Genomic DNA, 13842 nt, shown 5'->3' with positions numbered 1-13842 from the left:
CCAGAGGCAGGTAAGTGAAACGCTGGAAACACACAAAGTATAAGGTAGAAAGGGGATGATTGGTGCGATTCCTCCATCTTGGTTTATTTCAAGGGCTGGAAAAAAAAAAAAGGTCAAGAAAAAAAAAAACTCCCATTGCTGTGTGGCTGGCCTGTTGACGAATTAATCCCATTGTGACGCCGCTGGTTGTGTCTGGATTGCAGTGGTTTTGTTCAAATCGAGCGCTGTGGCAGATGCGTGTCTACCATGGCCAAAAGAATAGCGAAAAACATTCCTATACGTCATCCATCTGGCCAGCCGGTTCCTCGTCATCGTCGTCGAAACTCGCCACCGAGGACATATCGTCCTCATCTTCGCTCTCGGCACCGGCCTCGTCCACGACATCCTTGTTGGCATACTTTTGGACGTATTCTGTTGGACCAACAAGTCAGCCTTCCTTGTTCTCCTTGTATTCCAACATTTCAACCTCCATCTGACAATCCAAGGATGCGCACCTTTAACTTTTGCATCATAGCTCTTGGGCTCCCTAATTAGTAGAGCAGCTGCTTCGCCGTTGAGAGGGTCTGTCGGGTTCGGGTATCGAAGAAGCTGCGGCAGGAAGACCTCGAAGATGTTGATCATATCGAACATGGGGGACCATGTCTGGTTGATGACGTCCAGACACACAGACCCGGACCTATTTTCCGATTCGCTACGTCTTAGCACAACCGTTCACCACGTTCCCCTGCCCCCGCTTCCCGTGTAGACTCACAGCTCATCGATGTTTGGGTGGAAAATGCGATTCACGAAGCCAATACTAGGGGACTTATACGGATACGTATCGGGAAGTTCGACATGTACTTTCCATAGACCTCCTTCAAACGGAGCTGTCAAGGCGTGTTAGCTGTGGTGACACAAACTCGCCGCGTCCGCCCCCTCCGTTTGGCAACTCACTTTCTGCCGGGCCCTTGAATCGGACAAAGAACTCTTGCCTACAAAACGAAAAAAGACATTGTAAATATTTCATTGTTGATATTGCGAATCGGTCGGCTCGAGGACAGAAGGGAGTAAGGGTGTAGCTGGTGATGATGATGCTTACACTGCAGCGAATCAGTCAGTCAGTAACCTTGGGCTTTGGTTGAATAGTATCGATCAGGCTGTTGCTTACTGTTGTCATTGACTAGTGTCACCTCATAGTCACTCATCAACCTGGATCACAGCCATGTTAGTTGGGCCAGGGTAGGCGTTGTTGGGAGTGGCGGTTCGTACATCCTGTGAGGTTGTTAGCCAAACACTTGTCTTGCTTCTCGTTCCACTTCCAGAGTGAGGCCAAAAGAGACGACTTACTTCATGACCTAAGCGTCCCAAAACAAAAAGCAATTGATTAGCCCTATGCCTTTTGTTCCCACCGATTGGATGCCGCATCGTCATGACTTACATCAGTCTCAATTCGACGGCGTGGGCTGCTCATGATGGGCGACCGTCAAGGGACCTGTGGCCCGGAAAGGCAATAAAAAAAAAAGATGTGGAGATGAGATGCTGAGTATGTCTGAGCCTCTCGAGGTGTGTGGCTCCCGGCGTCGCCAGAGTGCGTCGTCAGTTGCAGTAGCGTCTCTCGTGGCTATAAGGCTTGCAGCAGCAGGGGGATCGTCGATGTCGATTCGGAGGTGTCGTCGACTCGGAACAACGGAAGCGAAGGCAGAGGCAGAACAGAAAGAAGGAGAGCAAGAAGAAGAAGCAGAAGAAAAGGGGGGAGACGGGCGAGTGGTTTGGTTGCGAGGAAGCAGCAGTGAGTCAGTCGATGGTTGGGCCGAGTTTCCTGGTGATGCGATGCAATGCAGTGAAGAGAAACAGGTTTGAGTTGAGCCGGACGGGTTGGACATCGAATTGTCATGTCACTCCTCCACCAAAAACAGCCCCTCCCTCCCCGCTGGAAGAGTCACGAGGAGGCGCTGGCTAACAGCTAACAATTTTGGCCTTCCAGCGGGCGGCAGCGCTGAGGCCGCCGAGGATTTAGCGGAAAGGCGCCGGCGTTACAGCACTTGGCGATGGCGATTACAAGTACATGGATTGACGTGACGGCATTTCCCGGCTGGGGGGGTTGGGATTGGGGGAGGGGATTGGGGGCAGTATGCTTTGCGCTATGCACGGTTTTGGCTGGTGGTTCTATTTTGTCTTGCCGTGTTGAGGGCGAATTGTCAGCTTGGGGGGCCAGGATCAAGGTTTCGTCTTTTTGAGTAAGGCGTATGGTCAGGTTGGAATGAGGGCTCAATAATCAATAATAGTCTTGAGGGTGATCAACTTATATATTCAATGACACCATCTGTCTCATTCTGCACGGCTGAGGCTGGTTTGCCTATCTAGGTACTAATGTAATGGATATTTACCTGCCTCTATACATGTACTATAATTCTTCAACAGAAACTACTAGACTAGATACTTGCAGTCACCAGCTACACAATTAGAATCATCACAGCAGCCACTACCAGCTGATGCGCATATACAGTCGCCGTCATAATGAACAACGACGTCAGTCCAACCACAGCCTTATCCGGATGGACCCTTTAAACCGCTACAATGAACCTCCACAGCCACATCCATGTAAGCCACACTCCCATTCAAACCATACAACCGCAGCCACAGCAAGACATTCAATCATCGATGCAATCTGAATCATGTATTATTCTCTGCGGACCCAACGCAAGGCTGTGCGTTTTCCCGCCTTTTAACCACTATCATCGTCATCATGATTCCTACCTTGCATATGCACCTATACTTTTCTATTGCATCGTGCCTTATCCTCTCTATTTTTTTTTCTTTCTTTCTTTTTTCTCTTTTGAAATACACACCTCTCGTAAGGCTGCAGCCCGCGGCTACGGCGAACCCGCATTGTCCGTACCTCGGTTCCGTTAGGCCGTAAACAGCTTCTCGCACCGTGCTGCCTTGCCGCAAACAGTTCTGTAATTTATCCAAAGGAGGTACCTCCAAGGCAATGAGAGTATACTTCATAACATCTTCAAGAGAGAGAGAGAAAAGCAGCAGACAAGTTAACAACCGCTTATTTGCCTCATATAATAACACGTAACACGACTAATAGAATAATAACAAAATAATAAAAATTACAACCATCTGGAATGGCCGAACCCTGTGGTTGCGCAACATGTAGTAATACCACTAAACCGGCCAAGTACCTCGTACTCTTACTCTGCCGTACTCGTACCAGTGATGCTGACAAGTGCCCCGGGCCTTTTGCTTCCAAGATACTCAATTCTACATCGTAAAATCCAGCATGCCTCTCTTCAACTATTAAAAAAAGCGCCTCGTCCGCCACTTTTGGGTTTTCTCTTGATCCATTTCCCTAACATGAATCACTGCTATAATCTCTTCTCTTCTCAACAGAGTTTTTCCCACATTTCTGTGCCCATCTAATACATCTTCCCTCTCCCGCCTTTCCCTCCATCCTCCAACCCGCCTTGCATCCCTCGTTCCCACCCTTCACCCCAAGGTACCCCACTAGTACCGGTCACACACAAATCTGCGCTGCAGAGTACCTGCACGGAACCTCTCCCATCCCCATAACACTACATAATTTCCGAGTTGGGAAAAAATGTTCCCGATCGGAGCCTCGGCCAGATCGTGTGTGGCTCTCACACGCAGCAGCACGCGACTCAACACCAGCCTCAAACACACTGCTGCTGCCGTCGCTGCACCTTTGTCTTCATCTTTTTCTTCATCAACACACTCTATCCTGTCTCGTGCCCCCTCAGCCACCGTCTCACATGTCTCGCCATGTCATCAGAAGAGATACAGCTCTCACTCCCCCATGGGCTCTCAGTCCGGGCCTGCTCGCAAAAAGGTCACCATGAGCACCATCAAGTCGCTGTATCAAAAGGGAGAGCCCATCGCCATGATCACTGCTCATGACTTCCCCAGCGCTTACGTTGCCGACCAAAATGGCATGGACATGATTCTGGTGGGCGACAGCTTGGCCATGGTGGCGCTAGGCATGGAAGACACGAACGAAGTAGAGGTGGAAGACATGCTGCTCCACTGTCGATCAGTAGCACGGGCTGCCAAGAGTGCCTTCACTGTAAGTATATTATCAGATCATCCTCTCTATTCACATGTTCAGGATATGAACTTTGACTGACAACACATTGCAGGTTGGAGATCTTCCCATGGGATCATATGAAATCTCTCCCGAACAAGCCCTAGCCACAGCCATCCGCTTCGTCAAGCAAGGCAAGGCGCAGAGCGTCAAGCTCGAGGGCGGCAAGGAGTTCGCCCCAACCATTCGCAAAATCACCACCGCTGGCATCCCAGTTCTTGCCCACATCGGCCTCACTCCTCAGCGCCAGAACGCTCTTGGGGGGTTCCGCGTCCAGGGCAAAACCACTGCCAGTGCCATGAGAGTCTTGGAAGACGCCCTCGCCGTGCAGGAGGCAGGCGCCTTTGCCGTCGTTCTAGAGGCTGTCCCCGCAGAAGTTGCTACCCTGATTACTCAAAAGCTATCCATCCCTACCATCGGAATTGGCGCTGGCAACGGCTGCTCAGGCCAGGTGCTTGTCCAGATCGACTTGACTGGCAACTTTCCCCCCGGCAGATTCATGCCCAAGTTTGTCAAGAAGTTTGGTGACATCTGGAGCGAGTCTGCCAAGGCTGTGGTGGCCTATCGTGACGAGGTCAAGAGCAAGCAGTTTCCTGCTCCAGAGCATACCTATCCAATGCCTGCAGAGGAATTTGAGGCCTTTGCCAAGGTCGTAAAGGACCTGTAAAGAACCTGTCAAGGGGGAAGGGGAACGTAGGCATGAGAGCATGAAGCGGTAGCGTTGTTTGCTTTATTAGATTGTGTATTTCATTGTTTGTGCATGAGCATGAGGGGGGCGTTGTAATGATATTCCTGAGCGAGGGTTGGAGAACTGGATGGATGATATAGAAAGATACCGCCGCGTTTGGTTGTCTCGGTTCTCATGTTGGCCCATTTCATCCAAACGCTGGAGTGATAGAGTAGGCCACAACAAGCTGATCATGAGCATTCTTGAAGCACTGCACATTGCCCGTCCCGTTAGTCTCACCCAACTGTGTGAAATACCATCCATCTCATAAAAAGAGCTCACCTGGTGTAAATTGCCCACCACCTCGTCCAGCGACGGCGCAAACGCGCTATTCACGTAGAGGAACACGCTATCCGTATCGCTGCACCGCAGCTTGCGCCGCAGGTAGCGCACCACCTCCTCGAACTTGCGAGCCGCCGAAATCTTGCACACGTCCTGCTGCAGCGCCGGCGCCGACCCCACGGCCTTGAACTTAACCACCACCTTGAGCTGCGGAGGAAACCCCCCCGCGCTGGCCAGCGCCGCCGTCGCGTCTCGTGGCAGGTCCGCCAGCATCACCGAAGCGCTGAGCGTCAGCGGGATCTCGGGCGAGGCCGTGCCGCTGCCTCTGTTGTTGTTCATGTCCGAGTCTGTGTCCGGCATGGGCGAGTCGGGGGATGGAGATGGCGGGGGAAGCAGGTCGGGATCCATGGCTGTGTTGATTGTACTGTAATCTAGCTGGTGTTTGGCTTATAGTATAAAAGTAAGTGGTCGAGGAGTGGCCAAATAGGTGAGTACAAGGGAAGGCAGCTGAGATAGCAGGGTCAGGAGTTGAGATGTTTCTTGAATTTATGCGGATGACATGTCAAGAGTGAGGCTACGGCTGTATGTAGGCAGCTGCGTCGTACAGTGCGTAGACAGTGCGAGATCCTCAATACCAACTTCATCAACCCCCAAAGCTGCGCGCAAGTTCAAGTAAGAAAACAATCTCCCTAAGCAAATAGACACAGCACTACAATGTAGACATACACGAGATATATCTAAATAATACTCGAATATTAAGCAAAGCCAAAATATTGAGAACCAACATGTTAAGGCTTATACCCCTCTGTCGTCTAAGAACAGCAGGCCGACATGCCGATGCTTTGGAGGGAGTTGGGTAAAAATACAAGCTCACCACGTTCCGAGACAAAACACAAGCAAAACCTCATTCAACACCTTAGAATTAATTCCGTATCCTGATCTGCTGTTACCGCTACCTATATCTATCATCAAAATGCTATCTCAAGTCATAAATACCAGTCCGTCCCGTGCACCAAATAGACGCCCCCGGACCTTCCTTTACTTATACACTTTCGTGAATTGTAACATGCCAGCTACAATATACATAATTTTTTTCTTCTTTAAACATGACAAACCCCATCAACCCCCGGTTGAGCATCTTGCTCCACCAAGCATCACATACCACCGCCTCTCTCTCCTCTTCCTCTCTCTCTCTCTTTCCTGTTTCTCGTCGGCCACCTATGTCGTCCCATCCAAATCCCTTCATTAAGACCGATTCTGCATCAGCATGCAGAGCATCCCAGTATCCTCTATCAGATAATCCAGACCACATTCAACTTCTCCTTTACTAGAAATCTTCTCGGCCACCAAAATATCCATCCATCAGTAAAACGAGAGCAAAAAAGAGCCGAACTTGTAAATAACGCCTCCTGCTATGTATGCGGGTTCAAAATGCCAAACCATGCCGGCAGTGGTACCAAACAAAATTCCACATGCTGTTTCGTTATAGCCGAAAGAGAGATGAGAAAAGAACCCTGAAAGAAAGAACAAGAAAAGGACCAAAAAAGGGTATAGCTCAATCAGAGACGTATTGACAAAGGTGCCTTCTGCGCTATGCCGCGCAAATCTGATTGAGATGCAAAAGAAAATTCAAAGCCTGGCACTTGATTCCCTTGACCGGGGTCCCAGGATGTAAGTTGATGGTTGTGGTGACCGAAGATTTTTGCAAAGTGTTGAGAAGTATCATAATGAATGCGATAGCCAACGCAATCGGAAGAAGAAAAGAATGAGATCCAAATGCGCGGCGCCATAAAATCTCTAGTTGGACAAGATCAACCCAAGAAGAATAACGCCATGTCGTTACCACTCTCCTTCTGATTCATCAGAAGGAGCAGCTGAGAACTTTGGTATGCGCTTTAGCTGTGTAAGAAGAGCATCCAGCTCTATCCAGTTCTCGTCATTTTCCGCAAACTTGCGGTGCTTGCGAGATAAGATGTGCTATTTAGAGAGAAAAGAAAACATGTCAGTTGAATGTTCTTGGCAAGTAAGAGCAAGGGGTGTTGGAAGTTGGATATATCTCTTACCTCATCAAAGTCGCGGAACTTGTCTTGGCAGTTCTCACAGTAGCCTGGCTTCAAGTCTCGCTTGCTCTTCAGGTGCTGCGCAGGTGCCTTCTTCTCCGCTTTTTGGCCATCTTCCTCCTGACCCTGGATCGTCTTAGACGTGGTTCGGGTCAGTGTTGTCGACCGGCTAGACGCGACGTCCGCAGGGATTTCTGCAAGGCGGCGCGAGCTAGCATCGTGCGAAGCCGGCTGGGCCATCTGCAGAACTTTCCTCTGCAGCCCATGAACCTCCTTGCTGGTTCCGGCCTTTGCGCCGTTGATGCCAGATGTCGACGAGATCATCTGGGAACGGATTGCCGAAGTTATAGTGTTTTGAATGCCGGAGGCCACAGGCTCTCCTGCAAACATACGGCCACCCTCGGCTCGACTAGTAAAGGCATTCTGAGCCGGTACTGCCGACGGCCTGGAGAATGTGACCTTTACCGGCTGGATCGTCTCCGCCGACACACTGGCACGAGCTCGGTTATGAGCATCTTCCATCTCTGTCAAAGTGCGCTTTCCGGTCACGGGTTTCATGGGAGGGACCTCGGGGGCTTTGAGAATCTGAACAGATTCTTCCTTCTTAGCCAAGCGCGCCTTTTCCCGCTCTCGTGCCTTTCGGTAGTCCTTTTCAGCAGCGTCCACTTCCTCAACAAAGGGGCAGCGTCCGTTCCCAACACTGCGAAACTGGGGCCATTCGCCGTCGGTTTTATTCGCAACCTTGGCATATTCACGAACCATGATGGGTTTCTGCTTCTCATCCATATCCCAGATATAGACATACGGACCCTTGAAATACGTCAACTCCCGACTGATTGCAGTTGGGTCACGATCGGAGGGTCCATTTATACGCTCATTGTGAAGAAGCTGGAACAAATTGGGCTCGTGAGAGCCCTTAGTGCCGTAGTGACTCCTCGTGCTCGCAGATCGAGAGCTATAGCTTTGGTTTTCTGACTCGAGAAGGACAGCAAGCATGCTCTGGAACTTATCAAGAGACCAGATTTTCTTGCCCATGTCTCGAGCCTTGGTTAGAACATCGTTGTTACGAATCGTCTTGTTGCGTCTCGCAAGACCGTCCAACTGGGAGGGCACCGAAGAAGCTTGACGAAAATCAAAGAGCAACCTTCGCCTGGCGGCGGTGTTCCTGTCAAGAAGAGATGGGTTGATGGTTTGGGGCTGCTCCTCGGGCTGTTGTTCCTCAGACACCTCAACTTCGGCTTCCCCAGCCTCTGGTTTTTCGGGAGGGATAGCTCGCGTTGTGATGACATGGGTAACGTCAATTGAGAAGAAGGGCTCTTGGCGCTATTTTCCGGTTGTGGCAAGTTAGCGGCATTCATTCATGGGGGAATTCAACATCGAAGCAACATACAGCACCAAGGTATGTGACCCTCTTGGTCAACTTTGCCCGAACGTCATCTGGTATACTCTCAAAGTAAAAGACCATTTTGGGGAACTTGGCCCGGTGGTGCTTCTTCCACGCCTCCCTTTCAACATCTTGCGTAGCTCTTGTTTCCGTAGCGGTGGCCGTTCTAGCAGTTCTTTCTCTCGCAACGGGGCGTGGGACAGCACTCGAGTTGCGAGGGACTACAATGTGTGCTGGGGCGCGGGCCAATGGCTTCGACGGCGATCGGACGGCCCGTTGGGCGCCATTTTCGAGAGCTTGCTTCTTCACCGGCGGAGGCTGTCCGTACGGCTCTTCGCGCTGGACCGTAGCAAAGGACCGCTTTGGCTTGGCATAACCGGCCAGGATTGAGGGTGCGCGTAGAGGCGAGTTGGCGACATTGGGATTGCTGGCGAGAGGCGCTCGCTTAGAGGCCATGGCGGGAGCCGGCGCCTTGGAGGATGCAGACAGAGACACGGAGACTGTGGCCATGTACGAGAGCTGTTGCCTCTGGGATCAGCATGCCCTGGTGCAAGTGCTGAGCAGGTCGAGATGCAGCCGGACAGGGAGCACCAAAGAGGGGCTGGGGAGGAGGGAGGTGAGAAGCACGCGACGTGCAGGGACGCAGCACCGACTCGGAGGCGGAGGCGAAGAGGGGTGACAGGTAAAGGATGCTACGCGGACATTGAAGGTCCAGAGGCCTTTGGGGGACGAGACCAGGCTGGCTGGAGAGCTTGTCGAGCCTGTCGAGGGCTTTTTGGACGATGGAGAAATCAGCGGTTTTGCGTGTGTGCGGAAAGAATTGGCTGAGGCGTGCCATGAGGTGTTGATGGAGCCTTCGCGCCTGGCACAACAGCGCTATGCCTGGTTGGGCCTCCCTGCCAAAAACATGCACGGGCCCGCCCGGCGCACCAGCAACCGCTAATTCGCGGGTGCCATTGTGAGTTGTAGCATGAAAATGTGCGGCAACTTTTAGTATCAAAATACAGTAATAGGGTAGGTAGACAGCTTTTTGATGGATGATGAAGATGATGAGAGGATATCCTTTGTAGGGCTTTGCAGGATCGATTATTGTGCATCCAATATTCTACATGACATTCGATTCGACGTATCAAAACATCATTGCCACTGACGGCGGATTGGGTTTCGCTACATGGAGCTCGGGCTGTTATCGTACACAAGTGGAAAACCCCCAATTCTCTCAGGATTACTGTAGTTACTACATGGATAGATGCAGCATTACTACTATCGGTTCCATGCAGCAACTCTACCCCATAACAGCAGCCTTAGCGCAGCCACTCTCTGGTGGAAAAAAACAACAAAGCCGGGTTGGTTAGTATACACACAACAATACAGAGCTACTATACACAGAAGAACAAGTGCAGCATGATTGTCTCTGCATTGAACAATCAATACGAACTGAGTCAACTCATTAAAGCTGCAGATTCCCACATGCGAGCGTCGCATCCCTCACATACTGGATCAGCACTGTATAGTACTCACACACTGACAACCTACTAGACCCTGACATGTGCGCTGTATTTTTTTCTTGGACGCCGTTGCTGGAGCCCAATTAGCACCGTAAACACGACGCGGTCAAAGCGGGAACAGATGGCGGGGCGCTCGCAAAAGGAAGAAGCCCCGTACATGCAAAGTAGCAGCAGTAGCACCACTTGGTGTTAGTGCCCAGCAACAGCGGCGCCTGCAATGCAAGACGCGCTTCTAGGGCGCCTCTCTGGTGCGCACATGATGGATTGCGGTACTCTCGAGGTACATTCAGCCACCGGGTCGAGGTACGTACCTCTGTCTGTGCAAAAGCTGTGCGGACTGTGCACAACATCGACGTCCTTGCATTAACCATTTATGCTGAGTTGAATGCTTGCCACCGTCTGCTTACATATGCAAGTACAGACTCAGGCCATTATCACAACCAACACCAAGCAGTTGACTCGAGGCCACTGCTCCGTTTCTCTCTGTTATATATCTCGCTCTTTATATACACTATTTATTTTATTTTTTTCATTCCGATTTGCAGAGACTGAATCAATTCCCTCCTAGCCCATAACCACCATCGAATACTACTTGTACGAAACCCATAGTGGATCACCTACCATTGGAAAAAAAAAAGAGGTTAAAAAAAAGGTAAAGACACATCCAGTGGAACCCCCTCCATTCAGACAATCATGAGCCCGGCCCTCAATTGCTTCAGAAATCTCGTGTACCCTGCGTCTATAAAATGAGGCTCCCTCGGCCTTCATTCCGGAGTCTCGGGCTGCCCTCTCGGAGGCTTCCCTTGCAGCAGCAACAGCGCGGCATCTCTCACATCTCACAATCCGCCCTCAAATGCCAGAGACCGGCTTACATCTTCTCCCCTCGGCGGACCTACAGCTCAGTGATATCGGCTGCCGATTTGCAGTTTGGGCAGCCTGTCCATGAGACACATCCCCACATCCTCAAGGCTGGCGAAGGTGGGTCTCATCTTTGATATTGATATCCCCCGTGTTATTGCTGGTCTGCAGTGCACGCACTCGAGCCAAGAGCTGTGAACTTGATCCTCTGCTAACCACGAAACTACATCAGTCACTCCCGGCATCAGCGCTCAAGAATATGCTGATCGTCGGGCCGCTCTGGCCGAGGCCATGCCCGAGGGCGGCGTCGCTATCCTGCACGCTGCGCCTCTCGTGTACAAGTCTGGCGCCGTCTTCCATCCCTACAGGCAGGAGACCAACTTCCTGTGGCTGACGGGATGGGACGAGCCTGATGCCATGGCCATCATCGAGAAGACTGGCCCCAAGTGGGGAGACTACCTCTTCCGCATGTTTGTCAAGGCCAAAAACCCCAGGGAGGAGCAGTGGTCGGGCTATCGTAACGGCGTCCAGGCCGCTCAGGACGTGTGGAATGCAGACGAAGCTTGGTCAATGGACAAAATCGACTCGGTGCTGCCCAAGCTGCTCGACTCGGCCAAAATCATCTATACCGACGTTGAGTCGGCCAAGGCTACCAACAGTTCTCTATGGCGCTTCATCACCGGCAATCCAGCCGGCAGTGGTCCTGCAAAGACGCCGCTGTACCCCATCATGAACAAGCTCCGGGTCATCAAGAGCCCGGCCGAAGTGACCAACATGCGGATGGCTGGTCAAATCTCCGGCCGTGCCATCACCAATGCCATGCGGCGATCCTGGGTCAAGGAGAAGGACCTACACGCCTTTCTCGACTACGAATTCACCATCAATGGCTGCGACGGGCCTGCCTACATTCCTGTCATCGCAGGCGGCCCACGCGCAAACTGCATCCACTACACGGTTAACAACAACGTCTTCCGCAACGACGAGTTCATCCTCGTCGACGCCGGCGGCCAGTACGGCACCTACATCACCGACATATCCCGAACGTGGCCCGCATCCGGCAAATTCACCGCGGCCCAGCGCGACCTCTACGAAGCCGTGCTCAAGGTCCAGCGCTCCAGCGTGTCCCTCTGCCGCGAATCCGCCCGCATGTCCCTCGAGGACATCCACGGCGTCACGGTCCGCGGCCTGCTCGACCAGCTCAAGAGCATCGGCTTCACCAACCTCACCATGAGCAACATCGACCAGCTGTTCCCCCACCACGTGGGCCACTACATCGGCCTGGACGTGCATGACTGCCCAGGGTACAGTAGGAGAGAGATTCTGCGGAGGGGCCACTGCGTTACCATCGAGCCGGGCGTCTACGTTCCGGACGATGAGCGCTGGCCCGCTCATTTCAGGGGCATGGGCATTCGCATCGAGGACAGCATCTGTGTGGACGAGGACGCGCCCTACATACTCACCACCGAGGCCGTCAAGGAAGTTGCGGATATCGAAGCGTTGCGGGATTGATTAGCGGGCAATCTTATTTTTTGTAGTATAAGATGTAAATAATATAGTTAAATACAAGAAAAAGACAGCTTTAATAAGGTTATATTAATTTACTTAATAAATTATTAGTAAATTCATAATGCCTTAGATATATTCTTAAATATAAAACTAATAAAATTGATAGAAGATATATATATATATATATATTAGTTATAAAAATATTTAATTTAAATATCTCTTAGGTACTATATCTAGATAGCAAAACTACCCATGTCCGAATAGCAAGACTCAGTCCGAGCACGTCGAGAACGCCTGCGGCCAAGGGGCACAGCTTCTACAGCTGCGTCAGGTGTGGCAGGGGAGCTTTGGGTCTTTAGTGAACGCACAGGATCGGGCACGGGTTGTTCAGGAGCAAGGAGGGCAGCAAATTGATTGAAGAGGTATTGACTAAGGCAATGTACATGTATGCATTGCGCCGTAACTTGAGATTCCAGTAGATCCCGTCAACTATTAACGATACTAGCTATTGGACTCTTTATGCTATGCTTACATGTATGCAACTTTTGCATTCATTTACCTTCAAACTGTGCTATTCTTGAAATTTTCATCATCGCAGTAACTATCAGCCTTAAAAATATAACCTTTTGGATGCCTCCAGCTGGCGCAGTCCCAGAGTACGCCAGACAAGAGAAGCAGCAGGAGCAACTTGTCTCGCAGCCATAATATTCCTCCCCAGGTAATCGAAGAACAACCTCACATGTCAAGCTTCACCGGTCCGTCAAGCAATGAACTAATATTAATACTGTCTGACGCTGAGAGCGGGTTGGATATAGACGATACGGATGGTGATAATGGCTGTCGAGGCTGGTACTCGGATAACACACTCCTATCGGCCGATGCCTTTGCGCCGTCTCTTGCCACGTCCTCACCTGATGATACTAGTCGTAGTAGTAGGTTTATATTATACGTGGATTTCGAGCCTCAGGTGTCGCTAATACATACAAAAGACACATTCGATTGCGAATTTGACTACCTCTCCAATGACATACCGATAGACCCTGAACTCGTGGGTAGTACGTCTGTGGTTGCAAGCGACGACATACCGGAAGGTTCCCTTACACATCCGCCCTCTCTGAAGGGATCACATGAAAAGGACCTCTGTAATCCAATTACAGCGTCCGAACCCAGTAGAGCAACATCGACTTGCCTATTCCCGAGGGACCAACGATAGCAGTAGTCTTGCCCGCGGGAAATTCTAGGTCCAGATTCTCGAACACAACTTTCCCGCTAAAGTTGATCTTGACTGGGTTAAAATCCACGTTGCGTTGGTCCCAAAGCATATTCGTCGGCAGCACTGCGGTCAAAGTCATATTACCACTGGTCTTCGTCTATCGCGGACAGGGGAGGCCTTGCTTCCATTCTCACCTGTCCGGCCCATGCCAGGCGCC

The 13842-nt window shown here is 51.1% G+C and overlaps 7 protein-coding genes across 7 annotated transcripts; 3 read left to right on the top strand and 4 right to left on the bottom strand.

Annotated features, from left to right (window-relative positions):
• Nucleotides 1-274: 274 nt before the first annotated feature.
• On the bottom strand, nt 275-1450 carry TRIVIDRAFT_186103 (uncharacterized protein; the record flags this gene model as incomplete). Its single annotated transcript, XM_014103689.1, has 5 exons — nt 275-411; nt 495-676; nt 752-866; nt 934-964; nt 1418-1450. 5 exons carry the CDS (start codon nt 1448-1450, stop codon nt 275-277), a joined length of 498 nt encoding a protein of 165 aa, XP_013959164.1.
• A 2352-nt stretch (nt 1451-3802) lies between these two features.
• On the top strand, nt 3803-4754 carry TRIVIDRAFT_31433 (uncharacterized protein; the record flags this gene model as incomplete). Its single annotated transcript, XM_014103688.1, has 2 exons — nt 3803-4069; nt 4143-4754. 2 exons carry the CDS (start codon nt 3803-3805, stop codon nt 4752-4754), a joined length of 879 nt encoding a protein of 292 aa, XP_013959163.1.
• Nucleotides 4755-4962: 208 nt separating this feature from the next.
• On the bottom strand, nt 4963-5414 carry TRIVIDRAFT_27146 (uncharacterized protein; the record flags this gene model as incomplete). Its single annotated transcript, XM_014103687.2, has 2 exons — nt 4963-5025; nt 5097-5414. Coding segments are annotated over 2 exons (381 nt in total), but the record flags the coding sequence as incomplete, so codon positions are not given.
• A 585-nt stretch (nt 5415-5999) lies between these two features.
• TRIVIDRAFT_215720 (uncharacterized protein) lies at nt 6000-6579 on the top strand (the record flags this gene model as incomplete). Its single annotated transcript, XM_014103686.1, has 1 exon — nt 6000-6579. The coding sequence occupies one exon, from the start codon at nt 6070-6072 to the stop codon at nt 6343-6345; it is 276 nt and encodes a 91-aa protein (XP_013959161.1).
• Nucleotides 6580-6935: 356 nt separating this feature from the next.
• Nucleotides 6936-8996, bottom strand: TRIVIDRAFT_30266 (uncharacterized protein; the record flags this gene model as incomplete). The annotated part of the gene is made up of 3 exons (XM_014103685.1): nt 6936-7073; nt 7160-8479; nt 8547-8996. The coding sequence occupies 3 exons, from the start codon at nt 8994-8996 to the stop codon at nt 6936-6938; spliced, it is 1908 nt and encodes a 635-aa protein (XP_013959160.1).
• Nucleotides 8997-10794: 1798 nt separating this feature from the next.
• TRIVIDRAFT_199523 (uncharacterized protein) lies at nt 10795-12415 on the top strand (the record flags this gene model as incomplete). The annotated part of the gene is made up of 2 exons (XM_014103684.1): nt 10795-11026; nt 11139-12415. The coding sequence occupies 2 exons, from the start codon at nt 10795-10797 to the stop codon at nt 12413-12415; spliced, it is 1509 nt and encodes a 502-aa protein (XP_013959159.1).
• Nucleotides 12416-12645: 230 nt separating this feature from the next.
• On the bottom strand, nt 12646-13764 carry TRIVIDRAFT_61712 (uncharacterized protein; the record flags this gene model as incomplete). The annotated part of the gene is made up of 4 exons (XM_014103683.1): nt 12646-12875; nt 13279-13332; nt 13397-13452; nt 13568-13764. The coding sequence occupies 4 exons, from the start codon at nt 13762-13764 to the stop codon at nt 12646-12648; spliced, it is 537 nt and encodes a 178-aa protein (XP_013959158.1).
• Nucleotides 13765-13842: the final 78 nt, after the last annotated feature.

Source organism: Trichoderma virens (assembly GCF_000170995.1).
Source record: "Trichoderma virens Gv29-8 chromosome Unknown TRIVIscaffold_4, whole genome shotgun sequence".
NCBI lineage: Eukaryota > Fungi > Ascomycota > Sordariomycetes > Hypocreales > Hypocreaceae > Trichoderma > Trichoderma virens.
This window is presented reverse-complemented; position numbering and strand designations above follow the sequence as displayed.